At 41.5% G+C, this 22,223-nt stretch overlaps 1 protein-coding gene across 5 annotated transcripts in view; it reads left to right on the top strand.

Moving 5' to 3' along the window:
* WDFY3 (WD repeat and FYVE domain containing 3) overlaps nt 1–22,223 on the top strand; it is a 135,930-nt gene that overhangs the window by 97,257 nt on the left and 16,450 nt on the right. For 3 of the 5 annotated variants that reach the window (XM_077933801.1, XM_077933799.1, XM_077933797.1), the window contains 15 exons: nt 509–618; nt 2,029–2,211; nt 3,659–3,816; nt 4,210–4,287; nt 5,581–5,808; nt 7,525–7,578; nt 11,298–11,466; nt 12,818–12,981; nt 16,498–16,646; nt 16,961–17,081; nt 17,165–17,250; nt 18,543–18,623; nt 19,734–19,788; nt 20,361–20,480; nt 21,481–21,598. In XM_077933801.1, the coding sequence (XP_077789927.1) occupies nt 509–618; nt 2,029–2,211; nt 3,659–3,816; nt 4,210–4,287; nt 5,581–5,808; nt 7,525–7,578; nt 11,298–11,466; nt 12,818–12,981; nt 16,498–16,646; nt 16,961–17,081; nt 17,165–17,250; nt 18,543–18,623; nt 19,734–19,788; nt 20,361–20,480; nt 21,481–21,598 (1,874 nt within the window). Of the gene's footprint in view, nt 1–508; nt 619–2,028; nt 2,212–3,658; nt 3,817–4,209; nt 4,288–5,580; nt 5,809–7,524; nt 7,579–11,297; nt 11,467–12,817; nt 12,982–16,497; nt 16,647–16,960; nt 17,082–17,158; nt 17,251–18,542; nt 18,624–19,733; nt 19,789–20,360; nt 20,481–21,480; nt 21,599–22,223 lie in introns of all 5 variants that reach the window. The other 2 variants (XM_077933798.1, XM_077933800.1) reach the window with 2 other exon arrangements.

The raw sequence follows: 22,223 nt of genomic DNA, 5'->3' as shown, positions 1-22,223 counted from the left end.
AGATTCACAAAATGTTTAGGGGTATGCGTACCCCCAGGAAAAAAGCACTGGGAAGGCCAGTCTAGATAAACATACAGACACACACACACACCTCTGCACTCCTAGCTAATGTAATGGAGACAGATACTGATCTAGCTTACTCCCTGAGGCGTTAGCTGTTTTTGTATGTGTTTGGAGGGTGAGTGAGAGGGGGGAGCATTCAAATATGCAGCCCCCCACCTCTTTTAGAAAGTGGTATAATTAGGAAACTTCATTCATTCATTTATTTGATTTCTTACCCACCCTTCACTGTGAAAGTCAAGAGGATGGCTTATAACAACTTTTTAAAGACAGTATTTAAAACAGTTAAAACAGTTATTTATGTGATGGAGCCTGTTTGTTTAGGTCAGGCTTCACTCAGGTGGTGGTGAGAAATGGAGACCTCGGGCAGATCTTTATGTATACTTTTTGTCCTGCATACAGTGTAACTCCTTCACTTCCATCTAACATTGTTGGATAATATTTGCAGCAGCGTAGATGGGTTTGGCCTGGAAGCAGAAGCCAGGATGACTACTTGGCATGTAATGATCCCTTCTGATGTCGAGCCAGATGGAGTCTACAATCAAGATGTTAGTGAAGGTAATTATGCAGCTGGGGTCCATCCGTCTTAAATGTCAGTTAGTACGTTAGCTAATGTATTCTTCATGTCTTCCCTTAATCTTTCGGCTGTTTCATTTAAGAGTGGGGGTATGAGTTGTTTCCCAAGGAGCTGTGAAGAAAAGATTGATGATAAACACTAGAATATAAAAGAAGCCATTTCGAAGTATAGGCCAAGCCAGGACTAATCAGAGGTTAATTTTGAACGGAGGACCAGTAATACAGATTACAGGCTGCATATCTACCTTAAACAGATCCTGCCCAAACAGCAGTTAGGAATAATTAGGATTAGGTTTAATCCCTCTCACTCAGCAGGACCTGCCTCTCATGGAAAATGGCTAACAATTCAGAACTCGGGAGAAAGCAAGATTTATTACAGATCTGTTTTGCAAATCATTGAAGTAGGTAGTTAAAATGGAGTTAGGATGCTGAAAGAGAAAAATAAGGAAGCCTCCAAATGACTGTCAGCAATTCCAGCATTGTCACAGCACAGGCTTTCTACTTCACTGGAAACCCTTCCGTTAAAAATTTCACCAGCATCGTTGCTGTTTCGTCCTTGACACTGAAGAATTTGGGAACGCCATTGTATATTGGCTCAAAATGGAGGGAATCTAGTATTTGATACTATGAATCCCAATCAGCACAAGATATTGTGTGACCTTGGGGTACACAAGGATGCACCATACCGGCACCTTATTTTTTCTAGAAGAAAAGCACTGCTTATAAATCCAAATGAATAGACTCAGGTTAATATAAATCATAGGAAAAGCTAACACTAGTTTCATACAGTGTCCTAATCACATTAGGAGTGGGGTGAATATTTAAAAGAGAGAATCCAAAAGTGAATCTCCATTGTCTGGACCAGGCTCAAAATAAACTTGCTGTCCGCCTGCTCCCTGCCAATTCTAAAAGGTTTTTTCCTCCTCTACAATTCTATGATTCTGAACAAGGTAGTTTTTTGATTCAAGAATATTCACAAACCCCGGGTGCTTTTCTGAGGCAAGCACAGGTGGTTTGCTCCAAACTTAATTTTAGTCACACATTTGTTTTTTTGTGCTCTCTCTCTCTCTCCCTCTCTCTCCCTCTCTCTCTCCCTCACTCCCTCATTCTTGTCTCTCATCCATTCTGCAGCTGACAGGTGCCTAGCTTTATCTTAGAGCAATTTGATTTTACCATCTGTTTAAACTGACGCTGTTATTACTTGTTTTTAATTTGCTGCACTAGCTTGCATGATGATGTTGTTGTTCTTTTACTATTTATTAAATTGTACTCTTTGTTTCGTGCTACTCTGTTAGCCACTCTAGAGCGATAAATCTATGCTGAAGTTACAGGATATTAATTATCGAAATAAATACCCATTTGTTCACTTTTGTGCCCTCTTCATGCATTTAGGTCGCCAGCTTCTTTTAAAAGCTGTAAATCGTGTGTGGACAGAACTGTTCTACAGCAAGAAACAGGCTTTGGAGGAGGTATTCAAAGTATCTCTCCCCGTCAATGACAGGGGCCATGTGGATATTGCCCTTGTAAAGCCCCTTGTGGAAGAAGCCAGTTTAAAATGTTGGCAAAATCACTTGGGTAAGAGCAACTGTGCAGATTATTATTGTGTGGTATATAATTCTTTGGCTGCTTAGGCAGATTTAAAACCCCTGAAATGTAGGGAGGAAGATGGGAGAAAAATGACATTGTCCTCGATTCCATCTGATGTTGGATAATTCGCCTTCCGTTCTACCCATCCCAAAGGGCACCACTTCATCCCCTGCTTTTCATCCTAGGGAACAAGGGTTTCCTGTTCAACACCCACAGACAGTGTTACAAATGTGGAATGTGGTCTTTGAGGGCTTTCTAATATAACGATGTAATATCTACCTGTTTAAAAGTATGTAGGATGGGAGTGTGTTTGTGGGAGAATGCCATCATCTAGATTAGCCTGTAGCTTTTCTGGGTATCGTTTTTGGTTTGTAGCAGGGTGGATTTGATTTAAATCACTAATCAGTAAGACTTGATTTAAATCATTATTTATTTTTTATAGAAAGACTCAATCTTGCTGGTATAATCTTAATACTTACAACCATATGAAGGTTTCATTTTGGAATAATAAATTTTCAGAGTAGTTTTTAGTTATATCAAAAAATACTGATTTGGTTAAAAAGGTAAAGGTACCCCTGCCCGTACGGGCCAGTCTTGACAGACTCTAGGGTTGTGCGCCCATCTCACTTAAGAGGCCGGGGGCCAGTGCTGTCCGGAGACACGTCCGGGTCACGTGGCCAGTGTGACAAAGCTGCATCTGGCGAGCCAGCGCAGCACACGGAACACCGTTTACCTTCCCGCCAGTAAGCGGTCCCTATTTATGTACTTGCACTCAGGGGTGCTTTCGAACTGCTAGGTTGGCAGGCGCTGGGACCGAGCAACGGGAGCGCACCCCGCCGCGGGGATTCGAACCGCCGACGTTTCGATCGGCAAGCCCTAGGCGCTGAGGCTTTTACCCACAGCGCCACCCGTGTCCCTACACTGATTTGGTTATACTATTATAAATACATAGACAGATAATTATGAAATTATGGTGAGGTTTAAGAAGTTAACTGTACTTTATTGGAAGGAGAAAAATAATCATTTCCTTAACCATTTAAACAATTTATTTAACTAAAACAATAACATTATAGCATATGTATCCATGTTTGTTAACTGATGTGGTTAATTTTATTTATTTATTTTTTAAATTAGACTGAGTTTTAGCAGACATGAAAAACTTAAAACAAATCCTTATTTCCTGATGAATAGCCTTTGGACTATAATGTAACTTAAATAGAAGACTATATTTAGAAAGATTTTTCCTCTGAAAGCATTTTATTTTAAAAATCCAATTTAATTTTTTTTTAAAATCCGATTTAAATTTTAAAAAAAACTGACTTCTTTAATTATTATTTTTTTAAATCATTGATTTTTATCCACCCTGGTTTGTAGGTGTGCTAGTAGGGTCCAGTAAATAAACTTTGAAAACCCCTAACTCTTCTTGGCATTCTAGCTCATGAAAAGAAAAGCATCAGTAGAGGAGAAGCCTTGGCTCCGACTACCCAGTCCAAGCTCTCCCGGGTCAGCAGTGGATTCGGTCTTTCCAAGCTAACAGGATCGAGAAGAAACCGAAAAGAAAGCGGTCTTAACAAACATAATCTATCCACGCAGGTATTGCATAGCATTTAAAGATAAACAGATAATACAAAGGAAAAACAATGGTCATTCCCTATATGTATAACAAATTGATCAATGATTTAGCCTGTCTTAATAACCCCCCCCCCCCCTTCACTATATTCTGTTACTTAGATTTTAAACTGCCTGAATGTTAAGTACTGTGGCCTGAATCCACCATAGCAGTTTCAAGTAGATGAGACTGTTGAAATACTTTGCTAGATTAGGGGGATTTTTTAAATTGTAAAACTTGCAGCGTAACTACTGTCTACCATAATTCCATACATAATTCCACACTACTTGAAGTTTTCAGGGTTATTTTATATGTAAGTTGTTTTAAGGACGAGCTCTTTTCTGCACACATTAATATATTCATTATTTTGCTGTTAGGAGATCTCTCAGTGGATGTTTACTCACATAGCAGTGGTTCGAGACTTGGTAGATATGCAGTATAAAGAATACCAAGAGGTAAATGAGAGCAGTAATCAAACCAAATGCTTTTATCAAATCTGCATGAGCGTTGTATTTAACAGTGGTTTCTTTATTTCATTTCATTTTATTTATATAAAAATCTTTTATTTTGCTTTTCTGTTTTAAATTTGTAAGTCCCAAAGTGGTTTGTGATATACATAAAGCAGCCAAAGTAAAACATAACAACTATAACATTTTTACGTAGTCATGCAATTTGAACTATACCATCCAGAGCCAAAGAAAAACTCAGTATCAGTAGTCAGGAAATGCCAGAATAGAAAGATCTTTTCCTGTCTGCAAAAGTACCACATTGTCTATTTTCTCCAGGTCTCCATGGGGAGCTCATTCCACAAATTGGGCATCACAATGAAAAAGGCCTTATTCAAACTTGTCAGTACAATCAGAAGATCCCCACCCATAGATAGTTCTCACTAAGAAACATATACCATGCAGAGATAAGATAATGATCATATCCTTTTGATAGGAGATTTCAGTATTTTCAGAATCTGTGGAAATTGTCATGTAATTCATGAATCTACCCTAAGACTGTGTTCCCTAGCATCATAGATGGAATATGAGTAAGGCTAGTCCTTCTCAGCCAGCCATCTCCTAAATTAAAGAGAATTCTTTATGTTGCTGCCCTTCAACTAGAGAGATAGTCCTGTCGGCAGTTAAGAGGGGAGCATCCATAACTCAGTGGTATATATGCTTTGCATGTAGATGTCTCAGATAAAATCCCTGGCATCTCCAATTAGGTAGCAAGTGATAGGAGAGAATTCTTTCAGAAACTCTTCTTAAGAGCGGACTGTACTGGGATAAAGCAGCTTCATATGTTTATAGAAAGATTTGTGGTGCTGGCAGCCTAGGAGCAGTGCTAGAGCTGCTTAAGGAACAGGCACAGATTTAAGTACAAGTACACAAGTACACCCTTTTTATACACGACACACTTTACAAATATGTAATTATGAACTATGTAAATAACAAATCCCGTGCAAGGACAGTTCACAACTTGAGTTTTTAAGCTCCGAGATTGAGGAAAACAGCACGAATATCCAACTTTGCACCTTGAACCTTTTAAAAGAGTTTGTTTTATTTTCATTTATTAAATTTATATACCGCCCTTCGAGGATCACAGGGCAGCTTAAAATGCCTTGGGCTTCTTTGCTGCCGTGCCTCATGAGAATCTATGTCACTTAGAATCACGGTACAAGGGAGCTTACTTGATTCTGCATGCATTTATGACACGTGATTTTGCACACCATGGCAGTTAACCTGTAGTGTCCTTTCCAGCGTCAGCAGAATGCGTTGAAGTATGTGACAGAAGAGTGGTCTCAGATTGAATACGAGTTGTTACGGGAGAGAGGACTGTGGGGCCCTCCTATTGGCTCTCACCTGGACAAGTGGATGCTGGAGATGACAGAAGGTCCCTGTCGAATGAGGAAGAAGATGGTGCGAAATGACATGTTTTATATTCAGTATCCTTACATGCCGGATACTGAACATGAGACAAATATGCTGGTAAGTGCAGTTACAGGAGGGCAGTAGCTTTTAGCTGTAGCAATGCATTGGCTTATTTCTTGCAACATTGCCAAGAAGGTCCATCGCCGATTGGATAATGCATTTCTGGTGGTGCTCAGCTATGGGTTTAGGGATGGATACTGATTCCCCTTCAAGTGCATATCAGCAAATATTTGCACTAGCTCCCTGAACCATGCAGCCATGGGCGTTGTCTTTTTGCAGCCTCTAGATTCCTGTTGATTAATTTTCCAGTTGGAGGATAGCAGAAGTAAAGTGTGCTGTGGCTTCACTCTGCCCTAACAGGAAGGCCAGACTATGCCACCTACAATGTACCAAGCCAGGTACAGCCCACCTACCATGGTGCTTCATAAAGGTAAAGGTAAAGGTACCCCTGCCCGTACGGGCCAGTCTTGACAGACTCTAGGGTTGTGCGCCCATCTCACTTAAGAGGCCGGGGGCCAGCGCTGTCCAGAGACACTTCCGGGTCACGTGGCCAGCGTGACAAGCTGCATCTGGCGAGCCAGCGCAGCACACGGAACGCCGTTTACCTTCCCGCCAGTAAGCGGTCCCTATTTATCTACTTGCACCCGGAGGTGCTTTCGAACTGCTAGGTTGGCAGGCGCTGGGACCGAGCAACGGGAGCGCACCCCGCCGCGGGGATTCGAACCGCCGACCTTTCGATCGGCAAGCCCTAGGCGCTGAGGCTTTTACCCACAGCGCCACCCGCGTCCCTATGGTGCTTCATAGCCCCCTTTTATTTGCAATCCTAGGCAGGTAGCAAAAAAAAGCCCTGGTGGGCTGCCCTACATGGATGATGGACTGCATTGAGCTTGGAGGGGATTGTACAGGCCTGTGCTAGTCTGATCAAAGATACCTGGGAAGTTAGAAAAAATGTAAATGCATAGTCAGGTAGGTGTGACTTGTACAAACGTGATGCTGCTGTTAAGGTACATCTCTTAACAGCGTTCGGAACTCCCATTGTTCTGGGCGCATTTTGCGACAGGGAATTTCATTACCGCAAACAGTTTCTGAGCTCTGGGTGGAGTACTGTGCCTAAGATTTCAGATTAAAACTGCAGAGTGGAAGGAAAGGAGGACCTTTTTCAGCCTCCCCACTTCCAGCTACTCTCTGAAGACTGGAGAAGAGACCCTCTTAAGAATATTAGGGGGTGGACGGGGGAAGGACTAGACCATGTGAAAAATGAACATAATATCTTAGCTGCAGTTCATTTTCAGCTTTGTATTCTTGTTATTAAAAAAACACGTCTAGACATTCCATTGTTGCACCCATAACCTAGATTTAGGGTGCCATTTAGCTCCTAGCTTTCATATCTCAGTTTCTCACACTGTCTCTTCATAGTCCATCATATTTGAGTTTGTAGGCAAGTGCAGAATCAAAGCAGCAGTGAGAGATGTTAATTAGATCCACTGATAATCAACAAGATTTTAATTGAATTGCTAAAATATTGCATATGCCTCTTGTGCAAGAACTTTGTGATTAAATTGAGCTTTACCTTGTGCTAGTTTTAGCAAATTTTAAGGTTCGAGCTTCTATGTTGTTATATTTCCTGCTTTGCATTTCCTGGTGTGGAGAAAATTAGAAGTTCGGTCCTTGGCTTTTTGCCCACTAATGCTCTGACAGTTTTAGTCGCATCATGCATTCTTCCTCAACATGATATTTCCCCTGATGTTTCTATACTTAATACCCTATTTTCAGTCTGACTTCTCAAGTAAGCCTCCTGAGACATCTGACGATACCATTCCTCAAAAGGTAAAGAGAGAAAACTCTCCACGGGTGGCAAAACAGATAGAAACCTCTCTGTGCATGTTAGGCAACCTTAACAAGGCTTCTCTGGTTGGCTTTCAACGTGCTTCCTCAGTAACTCTGTCGTAGGGTTAATGATATACTAAGAGGATGTGGCTGTGTTCTCTTCAGTCTTCACCTAATACAATGTCTATGTAGCTCTTTCTGTCTGTGTTGCACACTAACAAGCTGTGATGGGCTGTGCTGTCACTATTCTCACTGTATAAACATGTACCAGCTCGAAATTAGAACTAATGGACTATGATGTGTTTAGTGATGGGCAGTTTGGACATTCATGCACTTAGCCTAATCAGTATTTCAGGGCTGGCATAATGTTTTTGCACTGTTAAGACAATCTCACCTGTTCAGGGCACTGTGCTGGCAAAGCAGTTGACTCACCTTGACCCATAAGTGTATTTGGGACCGTTAATTGCTGCTTTCTGCCCCCTTGTTAACATAAACATTTTCTATGTGCTTCTAATGAGGAACATGGGATGTACGTCCTGGAATCCATCCCTTTCTGTTCACAAACAACTATGCTGCATTCCACTGATATTTAATTCTCAAAATACATTGCGAAGAAAGATCCAACATTATATTGCCTTTGCAAATCGTCCTATCTAGGTCACAAAAATTACAGATCAAAACATTTTAATAAATTTGCTCATCACTAAGTACAATATGCCTTCACTCATTTTGAATTACTTGTCAAACCAACATTTTGGAAGGTGATGCATTAATATATATTTTGGCTCTTGGTGGACTTGCTAAAAACGTGTCTGTTCTCTAGGTGGCTTACCTCTTATGTCCATAGGACTAGGTCAACAAATCTTCATCATATAAATGAACTGTTCTTTAAAAAATCCTCAAGCATAATTGGAGATTTTAGGGAGCATCTAGAGAAGAACTTTGGCTGAATTCTTAATCTTTTCCAATAGGCTTCAGAATGAAGTGCTTATTACCTTCCTAACCTTTTACAGGGGGTTTGCGATCTACATGTTAAGTGTATTATTAACTAATTAATTCCAGGCATAAGTATTTGGACTTGAATACAACCATCAGTCTACATTATTAACATAGTTTCCTCTTTGTCCCCTGAATTTTCTTCAGAGAGTTTGGGGACAACTTTGGGAGTCATGCGAGGGGAGGAGAATTTCCATTGCACAAGCACAAATAAGACATTGGATGTGACCTAGTATACTAATGTGTACATCATACACCTGTGGGAGGGAGCCTCCATCTCACGATCCTAATTTGGCCCACCAGACCTCTGAATTTGGCCCATGAGGCTTTTTGCGCAAACCACATCCACCTGTCAGTCACTTGACATCACGTGACCTCAGGTGTGGAACTCTCTTATCTCCAATCTGAGCTTATTTTTATCTTAGTGCTGTCACATGCTTTGCCCCTTGTGCCTCTGCCTGCCCTTAGACAGGAAAAGGCATCAGGCAGACGCTTGCCTTCAGTCTTAGTGCTATGCTCCCAAGCTCTGAGATTGGAGATAAGAGAAATGCGGCTTGTTCTTTGACAGTAAAAGGCAGCATTTCCACCCAACCCAAAAGAGTCTCCCTTTGCATTCCCAATTTGAATTCAAGGAATGAGAATGAGAATTTATTAGTTTCAGTCACAAACCAGTTCCAGCTCACATACAGTATCAGGGAAGTCATAAAACACGATAGGGATACATTTGAATTTGCCTTTGGGTATAACAGGGGCAATACAGATATAGCAGCAGTAAAAAATATATAAGATATATCTTAATCACTAAAATATAACCTAAAATTGTCATTTAAGGCCTTGGTCATTATGGTAGCACAGCTTGTTCCCTAAGTTTTGTGGCAGTCGCACAGAATTTGGCCACCCTTAGCATGATTTCTGGATCCTTGTCCTCTACCAGGGATTTTAGATGTTGAAGTTCGGACCCATTTGGAGATTTATGTATAGCAGGGATGATAAATGCCAAGCGTATATCCCCATAGAAACAACAGCGTAACAAGGCATGAGAGACAGTTTCTACCTCCATCAAGCCACAGGGGCAGACTTGTTCCATGTATGGTTTACCCTCAAATCTGCCCTGCAATAAGGCAGGTGGCAGCCCGTTGAATCTAGCGAGGGTAAACATTTAGGTATTTGTAATTTTGACAGCTATTTTGCTGAGGTGAACCCTCTCTCATTATCTTTTATTGCTGGGTGTTTATTCATCTCACTCACGTGACATTGCAGTTCCACACCCCAAATTCCATTGGCAGATTATTGCTCTAGCTTTCTCATAACCTACAGCTATCAAGGCCTGTGGGGAGAACCCCAAGCCTCTTAGCTTTTTGTGCAGTGTAGCTTTCCATTTGGATTCGTAGGAATCCAGTAGGGTTACCAGAGCCAAGCCGAGAGGGGGGAAAACAAGTTTTAGCCAATAATGGATCTTCAGGGTCCGTATCCAAGCGCTGACAGGCATTTGCCTGACCTCCAAGGAACTCAAATGAAGAGCAAGCGCAGCAAAGGAAAAACAAAAAATTGACATGCTGGGGCTAATGCACCAACCTTATCAAAATGACCCACAGAGGGTGAGCCCGGCCCTCTGCCTGATCCACTTCTCTGTATTACCCATTATTGCTACTAAAATAAATGGAGGTTCGAGTCGATTCGCCCTACCCAGTTGGCATGTTAGTAATACTTGTTGCTTGGATCTCTGTAGAATTTGGCATGGGGTGATGTGATTTTTATGAATGCTGCCTCACTTGCAGTTCTTCACCACGCTAGCGTAAAGATGATAAATGCTGGTTACTCAACAGTTGTGGGGTGATAAGTGCTCTGAGTCCGTGGAGAAGCAGTCGCACCACTGTTCTCTGCAGAAAGAAACTCCACAGATGTATTTCCCTAGTAATGAGAATGAAGAGAAGTGGGCTAAACTAGAAGTTTGGTAAAACATTATAGCGTTCCAGAAAACATTCCTCCTTCTTTGATGAACTGTGAAGTTCCTGTAAAACATGATTGGAGCTTTGGCAAAAATGCAGAATCCCCCCCTTCCCCCCCCCAAAAAAAGATCCACTTTTACCATTGCACTCAACATTTAGTTTTGGTTGTGAGACCTTGGCCATTAGGGAGCATGCAGCTGTGTTTGATTGCAGCCCAACAAATAGAAAAAGAAACATAGCATGTATATTGTGTGAGCTAACACCAAACAGCACTTTGGTTCTTGAGCATCCATATGAACAAATTACGATAGCTTTCCTGTCTCCCCCATTCTCTGCGCATAATCATAAAATCATAGAATTGTAATATCATAATTAAAGTAATAGTGTGGGAGATAATAATAGGTCTAAATTAATCCCCGTCAGTTTCTCTACATCCTTGCACTTTGGTTAACATTTCAGTGTTTAAAGAAAATACCTGAATTGGCTGGGTGCAATACTGGAAATGATGAGATGCCAGTTCTTTTGTGATGATTCACAAAGCACCAAACACATTTTGCTAACTTTTACGTTCATCGAGCAGCATTTAATTTTTGATCATCTTTCCAGCAACAATGGGTTCATTCCAAATCTAGCTGAGTTGCCTATTGGAAACTTAATCAGTTTACAGTTGGCTGCCTCCAGCTACAACACTTAGCAGGTTCTGAACATAGATTTATATTTAGGGTATGTTTGAGTTGGTTTTGCCAAACGTTTTTATTCTGTTGTTGTTTAAAGAAACCTGCGCGCTACCGAAGAGCTATAAGCTATGACAGCAAAGAATACTACATGCGCCTGGCTTCTGGAAACCCTGCTGTCTTTCAAGACACTGTCGAAGAGAGCTCTGAAGGAGAAACTGCTCAGCAGGAGCCAGAACATGGGGAAGATACTATTGCAAGAGTTAAAGGTGGGTATTTTTGCACATACCTCTGTATGCATAGGCACGCTTGACAATTTGAAGTTATTTGTGCTGTATTTCCCTATAGGAAATTATGCACAAGCAGCAAGCTGTTCTTGGGTGTGATGGCAGACATTCACGATTTTTACATTCATAGGTTATTTAGGACAAGGCAGAAGTCTTCAGCAGACCCGACTTCTGCTGATATGTGAATTGTGACCATTGTAATACTTTAGTGGCCTCCCTAAATGTGTGAATCACCCCAAAGATGCTAAAACTATTGCTTAAGAAAGATTCGAATCTGTCTTGTCTAGTAGTCCTTCCCTATCAGTAGGGAATTGGTCAACTTCCAGTTACTTTTGCATCTAGAATTCTTTGTTGTTGTAGGAAAAAAGATGCATAAAATTGCATTTAAATGTTTTAAAATTTTTTTAATATAATTCCTGCAAAACATGCATTTTAAAACATATTTTGATAGTTTAGTGTACTGAGAATTGTATTGCAGCGTTCAGAGGAATGCAAAACCAGAGGACGCTTAAGTTCTGTTAGTGTATTTAGCCCAAGAGGTCACTTTATATTGACCAGGTCTTGTCTAGTAGTCCTTCCCTATCAGTAGGGAATTGGTCAACTTCCAGTTACTTTTGCATCTAGAATTCTTTGTTGTTGTAGGAAAAAAGATGCATAAAATTGCATTTAAATGTTTCAAAAAATTTTTTAATATAATTCCTGCAAAACATGCATTTTAAAACATATTTTGATAGTTTAGTGTGCTGAGAATTGTATTGCAGCGTTCAGAGGAATGCAAAACCAGAGGACGCTTAAGTTCTGTTAGTGTATTTAGCCCAAGAGGTCACTTTATATTGACCAGGTCACTTCACATTGGAATTTGTAAAGATCAGATTCACTAATTATCCCTAAGTATCAGTGCAGTGTGTTTGTAAAAGTGGGCATGCTTTTCCCATTCCCCTTGACTACATAGCATGTGAACAGCCTGTATGACCTAAACATGCATTAAGATTCTCAGTCCCCACCTCCAGGAGCTTGGGGGGTTATCCCGTTTTAGCCCCACAACAAACAATGAGAGTGTGTGACTTATCTGAGATCACCCACTGACCTTCATGCCTGGGCAAGGACCATGGATGCATTGACTGCCCTTGGCCTGCAAGTTCTCAGACTCAGCTGATCGTGCAGAAATTCTACCAGTTTTTAGCTGTAGGATTTGGGATGGGCTTTGAACCTTAGGTAGAGTGAAACAGTTCTTTACTGGCATGGACTTGTTAATATGCAGCCATGCTCACGTACCACACAAAGTTCAGTGACTTACAGACAAATGTGCTGCTGGTTTGATTGCTTCATGCAGGTCTTGTTAAACCGCCACTGAAGAGATCTCGTTCCGCACCTGATGGTGGTGATGAGGAGAATCAGGAGCAGCTGCAGGATCAAATAGCTGAGAGCAGCTCTATAGATGAAGAGGAGAAAACCGATAACACAACTTTGCTGCGACTGCTCGAAGAAGGGGAGAAGGTATAAGCCAGCATTTAATGCTCTTTTTGGTCTCTCAGTTACTGAACCTAGTGAGCTGTTGTGTGGAGGCTTCTTGAACATATTGTGCCTCTAGTCTCCGAAGCAGTTCATCCATCATTCAAAATGAGCATGGCATAGAGGGGTTGTGGAGTACGCGTGTGTGATATCTCACAAAATGGCATGCATTGTATCCAACTAAGTTGTCTCGTTCACACAAGGACTTCCAATTTACGTAGTGGAATTCCCTCTCCTCTTGTCTTCTATCCTTGCCCAGTGTCCCCCCCCCCCCAAAAAAAAATCAGTTCTGAAGAGGGGAACCCTGAAAACAGATGGGGAGGGAGGAGAGAGGGGAAGTTCCATTACGCAAGTGGAAGTCCTTGCATGAACACACGGACCTGTTGGATACAACCCACAGTTTCCTAACCCAAACACAGAATTGTTAATTAAATGGTGACAGAGCCCCTCGCAGGAAACCTAACATGGCTGAATAATTCTAACCCACTATGGATTTAACCTTCAGTTAAGCTCTTCTTCTTCTTTTACACCTTTGATATAAAAATGATTCTTTTTTTCACCTGGCAAACACTTTTAAATTGGAACTCAGCCTTAAAATTCAGTGAATTACTAGAGTATCTTTGTTCCTTAAGTTTGCAGGAGCACGTTTAATTGTGGTTGGGAAACAGTTTTTTATGAAACATTGACATAATAGGTTCTGAAGTGCTGTTGAGAATGCTCATAATGAATAGCCTTACTTTGGAAAATGTCTGTTGTGGTTCGAGGACCCGACCCCGGTGAAATGAAATGAAGACACAGGACACGTGATATAAGGTTAATGGGCTAGGAAAAGGCCACAACTTTATTGGTTACAGTATTTAAAAGGTATTGGCTTAGGCATTGGATCGAAACAAGTGGGTTCTTCACCAGTAGGTGGAGCCTGTCGATGCCAATCCGACTATAGGCTCACCCCTGCTGTCACCGAGGGTCGTGCCAAGGCCTCCCGCCAAGCAGGCATCGGACGGAATACACGACCCCCAGATTCCTTTAACGGAATACCCCTAAAAATTGAAGGCATAGGCGATGGCCACACCTAGCACTTCCACACAGCGCAACACATTATTCCAATGCCTAACCTACCCACCAATACCACAAAAGTTGTGACGATTGCTACGAGGTAGGCGAAAAAACCAATTAGCCTAGTGCCAAATGGAAAAACTCCTACCAGGCCCCCCAGCCAACCAGGGCGACCAACCTAAGGTCCATAGCAAGGCCGAAAAACCCGAGCCCTAACTAAAGGGAGTGGAGGGTGGGTGACTCGCGAGGGGCGAAGGAAGGAAGAATGAGGCCGGGGGAAGGCTGGCGCTGCAGCAAAATGCTGCTGAACACGCCCCCACCGTGGCCCCCGGTTGGATGGCCACCGAGGGGGCGTGAGCGCCAGCCAGGTGAGTGGGCAGCAGGGGGCCACGCCCCCTGCTAGCCGGAGCTCGAGCCCCGACCACAACCCCTCCCCTCCCCTTCGGGGAGGAGAGTCTTTGCTTTCAGTGATGAGTGTCCTCATTTAAAACAAATGTCATATTGTTGTTGGCATAGTTTAGAAACGGTACTCTTAAGAAAAATATACAAATTCAGCTTAGGTATTGTAGGAACCTATTTTGGTTTTCTTGGAACAAAAATGCATCCACATAGAGAGAACTGGCCCATCTTTCCAAGGTGTGCAATACTGTAGCGCAGGTGTGTGGAATCTCAGGCCCTTGAACTGGCCCTCAGAACTTTCTCCAGGCTGCACCCCTACTGAGACCATGCTCTGCACCCTGTTCAAATGCTTTTTGATAAAGCTGCCATGATGCCTCTTGCTTGCCTATCACAACCAGCTGCATAAATCTCACTCTATGGAAGGCAGTAGAATATTTCCTTAATGCTATGTGCTTTGCAGTTTTATTATTCTGAAGCATTATAAATAAGCATTATGTAATAGTTCTTTGTACAATTTCAAATCCTTATCTTCTGGCATGCAAAGTGGGAGGATCCAATTTTGGATGCCAGAACATAGTTTGTATGAGTTGCAAATGCCTTTGACTGGCAGGTGAAAACTTGGTATACGCCGTAGAATCAACATGACAATGGCTGGGAAAGTTTTCACGTTGCCTCCTCTCGAATGTCAGATTATGCGTGGAATAAACAGACCTCTCGAGGTGATTTGTTGTCTTTGCATTCATCCTCACTCAGTGTCATTGTGGATTCCTAGTTTATAAGGACATGAAGGGCAGATCCCCAGGCACCACTGACGCAAGAAAATAACAATTGGGAAGTGTTGCTTGTACTGCAATAAGCACTTCCATTTTTTCATTCTGTCTTGGCTATAAACAGGGCCCTCTCCTCCTATAATTTAATCAAAAAGAACATTATAGGGCAGAGGTTATTTATATGCTGGTGCTTGCATTTCAAAATTAAATCAATGGGTTGCTCTTTATATTTTTACCATTCCTTGTCCTTTGGTATGCCTTTTTCCTTTATCATATCTGAGGAGCAGAAAGGGGAGGGATAAGTCACAATCTAGCCAGAATTAAACACATTCAAGTCCTGTTGATACTGCCTTATTTCATCCTCTTCAAGCATCTTATTTTCAGGTAGTCCCCATAACATGTTGCAGTCACAGTAGCTTAGCACTGATTTTCCTATGTTGGATTTTTATGCCTATCCATCTGTCAAATTCATGGATCCAAGGACAGGTTATTCAGGTCCATAGTATCGTGCAAAGCTTTCAACACAACCATTGCTCGACTATTCTCTTTTACACGAAACTCTGTTCGTCAAGACAAGGATCTCCAATTTCAACTATAGGACCAGATTAGTTTTCTTCAGGGTTGCCATACAAGCCTAACCTCCAAGAAGACACAACTGGCCTTGGTTTTATTTCATTCCATATAAATAGTTATCCCTCTTAAAGACTTCAAGTTTCCCTTGGACTAAATGGTCCTTTGAGGGCTCTGCTTTCTTCTCATTGAATCTTCTGTTGCAGTCATTTTTTATCAGATTGAGTTTTAAATGCTGCTTGTGAGTGTTGATATGGCCTGCAGGGTGATGCTGTGGTCTAAACCACTGAGCCTCTTGGGCTTGCTGATTGGAAGGTCGGCGGTTCGAATCCCTGCTCTGTCCCAGCTCCTGCCAACCTAGCAGTTTGAAAGCACACCAGTGCAAGTAGATAAATAGGTACTGCTGCGGCGGGAAGGTAAATGGCATTTCCGTGCACTCTGGATTCCTTCATGGTGTCCTGTTATGCCAGAAGCAATTTAGTCATGCTGGCCACATGACCCAGAAAGCTCCATTGGCCTGAAAGCGAGATGAGCGTCACAACCCCGTAGTTGCCTTTGACTGGATTTAACTGTCCAGGCGTCCTTTAGCTTTTACCTTACCAGGATAATTACTCTCCCCCCCCCCTCCAAAGGGCCTATAAGCATAGTCATGTACATATCCTTATTTATTCATCATGTTTTCATTAAATATGTGCTTATGTTACAGATTCAACACATGTACCGCTGTGCTCGGGTTCAAGGCCTAGACACCAGTGAGGGGCTCCTCCTCTTTGGCAAAGAGCACTTTTATGTGATTGATGGCTATACCATGACCGCCACCAGAGAAATACGGGACATTGAAACCCTGTCTCTAAAGTGAGTTAGGCGTGACATTCTTTGAGGTTGTAAGAGAGAGAGAAAATGTCTCCCTGTTAGAAAGGAATACAGCATCGGGACTATAAGAAACCCTCCTGACTATAGCTCTTAAATGCATCTCCAAAAACAACACTGCACCTAAAATAGAAATATGCAAAATCTGTACGTGACTCTAGTTATTGTATCATAGTTTTGACAATGCTCATAATGGTTTATGAAGCCAAATATGACTATGGAATATGAGTGGGTGAAATCAGATTTGCTATGTATAGTCTTATATTTATAGTTTCTCTCCTACCTTTTACTCTCTACAGTATGCATGAGCCAATTATACCCAGAGGAGCCCGACAGGGTCCAAGTCAACTCAAAAGGACATGCAGTATTTTTGCATACGAGGATATTAAGGAAGTGCACAAAAGAAGATACCTGCTACAGGTATTGTTTCTAGTGGGGAACAGCAGGGTTTCGTAAATATTTATGCTTTGACAACATTTTTAAAACCTGCCATTTCTTTGCAGCCAATTGCTGTTGAAGTATTCTCTGGAGATGGACGCAACTATCTTCTTGCTTTTCAGAAAGGAGTGAGGAATAAAGTCTACCAAAGGTATTTCCATTCATACTATTTATAAGAAGAGTACTTATAACAAGTGTATTGGCGAGGCAGCCATGGCAAAGGCTTGCCTCTTCAAAAGGGCTTGGGAGAATGTGATGTTTATGACCAATACCAATAGGGTCTATTAGGCTTGTGTGTTGAGCATGCTGTCCTATTGATATTAGGCAAGAATATTAATAGAGGAGAAAATTGTAGACATTTGACCACAAATGAGAAACAATTCCATATTGAGTTTTTATTGACCACGAGGAAATGTTAACATTTAACACGGCATTATCCCCTGCCCTTCTGCTGCCCATTCATCCATTGTGGGAATTCCTCTTAACAGGGAGTGAGATGAAAATTACAAAGACAAGACAATTATTTCATCTCAACTTGCTCCCAATAATCCAGCCTGCCTTAGAAAGAGGGCAGCCAGCCAGTAGAGCTCAAGAATGTCAAGATCAACCAAGAAGTGAGCTCAGTAGGCAGAAAGGCATGTTGCATTTGCTGAAAATCTCAGACACCCCAGCGACAGATGATAGATAGATAGATAGATAGATAGATAGATAGATAGATAGATAATACTTTATTCGGCTATAAGCCCACAAGGTAAAACCAATCAATAAATAAAATAGCATTTTACATTCTAAAATATCAACTAAAATATTTCAACGCATAATCTCCTTCACATTACATACAATCCCAGCGACACATGTAAGGGGGACGCTACACAGCATGAATATAGGTGGGGTCTCCTCTGTCCTCTTATAGATCTTCAGGCTGGGATTTTACTAACCAGAGTAATTCAGTGCCACCTCCAGAACTTGACCACCTCTTTAGTCACCCTTGACTCGAGATCACAGGATCGATGCATATCTTTGAATGGACTCTACTGTTCAGTTCCCTTTGTGGACACCTGCAGAAACTGTTCATTCCTGCCTTATGCCTTCTAGTTTTATGAACAAAAGAGGATTTGCTTGCTATGTTTTCCAAGCAGCTGAGTGGACACGTATTGGGGGGTAAAGTGATCCTTAAATAAACTGTTCCCAGCTATTAAGGGCTTTATGTGCTAACAGTAGCACTTTGAATGCCTTCCTTCCTCTCCATCCCATCCCCACAAAAATCTCTTTTAGAACTGAGGTGTACTTTTCTTTTTACTGTTTTTTCATCGCAATGTATACTTTTAATAAAAATAGACACAGCAGCCTAATTAATTCATTAACAGTCTGGCAGTAGGCGCCACCTGAATCTTAATTGAAACGCACTTTTGTTGATTACATTATCCTATTATTATTTTTAAGGTTTCTGGCTGTCGTTCCATCTTTAACTGACAGTTCAGAGTCTGTGTCTGGACAGCGACCCAACACCAGTGTGGAACAAGGGTGAGTGTCTGTGTTTTTTTAATTCCACACGATAGATTTGGAAGTGAAGGAATTTACAGTATTCGTTTTGACTGCTTTCTACTCATCCCACTGTTTTAAAAGTTGAACCTCCTGGTGACTTTCACTGTCTTTAATATGTTACCCAGTGTAAGTAGAGGAGATTTGGAGTATTAAGAAAAAGCAGAAATGCAAATAAAATATTGTGAACAGCAATGAAAATAAAATAGCAAGGGGCTTCTCTCTTGAAATTGACTGTGCTCACACATCATAGTAAAGGTAAAGGGTAAAGGGACCCCTGACCATTAGGTCCAGTCGTGACCGACTCTGGGGTTGTGGCGCTCATCTCACTTTATTGGCCGAGGGAGCCAGCGTACAGCTTCCGGGTCATGTGGCCAGCATGACTGAGCCGCTTCTGGCGAACCAGAGCTGCGCACGGAAACGCCGTTTACCTTCCCGCTGGAGCGGTACCTATTTATCTACTTGCACTTTGACGTGCTTTTGAACTGCTAGGTTGGCAGGACCAGGGACCGAACAACAGGAGCTCACCCCATCATGGGGATTCGAACCGCCAACCTTCTGATTGGCAAGTTCTAGGCTCTGTGGTTTACTGTGGTTTAGCCCACAGCTCCACCCACGTCCCTCACACATCATAGTAAACCATAGCTAAAGGTTCATCATGAATATTTAGATGTCTCCCGCTTTGCTCCTCTCCTAGCCAGAGTAAGAGCTGCAAACCACAATCCCTGGCTTAGTATCATGTCAGAACCATGGGTCATGGTGGTTGGCTTGCTCCAAGCAAGCCATGACTGGGAAACCAAAGCTTGTTCTTGATGCACTCAGACAGCTACACTACACGAGCTCTAACATCAAAGCATGTCAGACTGTTGGAGGTGACCGTTCCTTGTTGGCATGTTCATGACATTGATAGTGATCCATAGATACTAGGATGGTACAACTGTTGATTCTTTAATAGTTTAAAATCAGTTATAATTAATATGGTAGCATGGATTATGAGGAAACCGTTTCTCCGTGTTACATGAAGTTGCTAACATTGCTGTCATATACCGCTGCTAAATGGCAAGAGTACTGACCCTTTCTGCTTCTCCTTAGGTCTGGCTTGCTGAGCACCCTAGTGGGGGAGAAATCTGTTACACAAAGGTGGGAGGTAAGTATAAAGAGTAGTTTAGTTGATAACAACAGCAACAACAACAATTTATTATTTATACCCTGCCCATCTGGCTGGGTTTCCCCAGCCACTCTGAGCAGCTCCCAATCGAATATTAAAAACACAATACAGCATTAAACATTAAAAACTTCCCTGAACAGGGCTGCCTTCAGATGCCTTCTAAAAGTCAGATAGTTGTTTATTTCCTTTACATCTGATGGGAGGGCATTTCATATGGGGGGCGCCACTGCCAAGAAGGCCCTCTGCCTGGTTTCCTGTAACCTCACTTCTCACAGGGAGGGAAACACCAGAAGGCCCTCAGAGCTGGATCTCAGTGTCCAGGCTGAACGATGGGGGTGTATACTGGGCCGAGGCCATTTAGGGCTTCCTTTTCATAGTGGATTGAAATAGAATATTTGGACATGTAATATTGGGGCCAAAATGCTTTGTCACATTTAAGTTCCTGTATTTTATAAAGTGGTGGACAACCGAAACATTTTTGGTTTTGTTACTGGGAAATTAACACCAGTGCTGTTTTGTTTTGTTCTGTTTTGTGTGCTCTCTCTACAAAGAGAGGTGAAATCAGTAATTTCCAGTATCTGATGCACTTAAACACTTTGGCTGGCCGATCCTACAATGACCTCATGCAGTATCCTGTTTTCCCGTGGATCCTTGCAGACTATGATTCAGAGGTAAACATAAAAATCTTACATTTCATAAAAGAAAAGCCTGTTCTTGGAAGCCTAAAACCCTGCACTTAAAAGTAACTCAGATTAGGGCTGGAAGCCTTGCTTCTTCAAACATTACTGTTTGGCAGAAATGACTGGCAGAATCCGAGACCTGGGAGAAGAGCTAGTGGAAGAGGACTGGAAGAAATTTAAAGACTACTTGCAAAAGCATTGCAAATTGTATGAATGTTAGAATGATGCAGGATATAAAGACAATATGGTATTAGTGATATAGTTGAAAGGTGTATGTAAAAATGGTTTACAGAACAAAGGTGAAGTCAGAATAATATTATGTCAAACCTAAACAAAATGAAAAAATGGGGAAAAATTGGAGGCATAATAGTTGAAACGTATAATATGAAATAAGATTTGAAAGAAGGTGAGGTATTGCTGAATAAGATTCTGTAAAAGGGAACACAGAAAAGGGAGATGCGAGGGAGTCTGGAAAGAGGATTATGAGAACAATATCTAAGAAACTGGCTTTTTCTTTTTTATGTCTTTTTATGTCTTTTTTCTTTTGTTTTTTATGATGGGTTTTTTACTGTGTTTTTCTGTTTTTTGAATGGTGTTTTTTCTTCTTTCTTATTCTGTTTTGTGAAGTTTGTTTTGTTGTTTGAAACTTTAATAAATATCTTAAAAAAAAACACAAACATTACTGTTTGTTAACGAATCTGTGAAGCAAGTTGTGGTGTTTCAAGGCAGAGGCTTGTTGCAGTGATTTGTAGAGAATTAATAAAAGACATATCTGCACTTCAGATGAGAGACAGGGACAATTGTTTTAAATCAGGCCTGAGCAGCTAAATATTTAGAGTAGCTGCCAACATTTTTAGAAACCTCAATATATTGAATAGAAATCTCAATATATTGAATAGAGGAGCCAGAAATAGTTGCACATGAATGTATTCAATTAGTCAGAGAAACAAATTTCTGAAGAATGGACTTTACTACTTGTTTGCTTTTAAAGGAATTGGATCTTACGAACCCAAAGACATTTAGAAACTTGGCCAAACCGATGGGAGCCCAGACTGACGAGAGGTTAGCTCAGTATAAGAAGCGCTACAAAGACTGGGAAGACCCTAATGGTAAGTGCAATAAAACATCTATCATCCACAATCTGATATGGATGTAATGAAATAAACGGTACTGTGGCTTTTCCTTTAATCTGATTTTCTGAGGGCTGGAGATTCCACCAGACACTGTCAGTTTTACCAGCTAAGAAGCTGAGGACAGGTTTATCGTTAGGAAATTTGCTATGATTCAGTTGAGCCCCTGTGCTAAATTAATATAATAATCGTATAAAATCCTGCTTGTCTCCATCAGTTCTTGGAAATGTTTCCGCTCATAAAAACATTCAAGAAATGATCAGTGAAGATGTCTCTAAACTTATTGTGTCTAATCTGAAGCATTTAATTCCAAAAAGAGTGTTATAAAATACTGTGTGTGACATTTTTAAAAAAAGAAATATGATTAGTTGAGCACTATAACAATGTAAGTGGCTATAGTGTCAAATTATAAGCATTGAAACAAATTTTAACTATACCAATTTTAGATGTACTTAGTGTCTTGGTAAAGGTAAAGGGAGCCCTGACCATTAGGGCCAGTCGTGGCCGACTCTGGGCAGGAGCAGGGACCGAGCAACGGGAGCTCACCCCATCACGGGGATTCAAACCACCGACCTTCTGATCGGCAAGTCCTAGGCTCTGTGGT

Source organism: Podarcis muralis, chromosome 9, assembly GCF_964188315.1.
Source record: "Podarcis muralis chromosome 9, rPodMur119.hap1.1, whole genome shotgun sequence".
NCBI classification, from domain to species: domain Eukaryota; kingdom Metazoa; phylum Chordata; class Lepidosauria; order Squamata; family Lacertidae; genus Podarcis; species Podarcis muralis.
The sequence above is the reverse complement of the archived record's forward strand: the minus strand, read 5'-3'. Positions and strand labels throughout refer to the sequence as shown.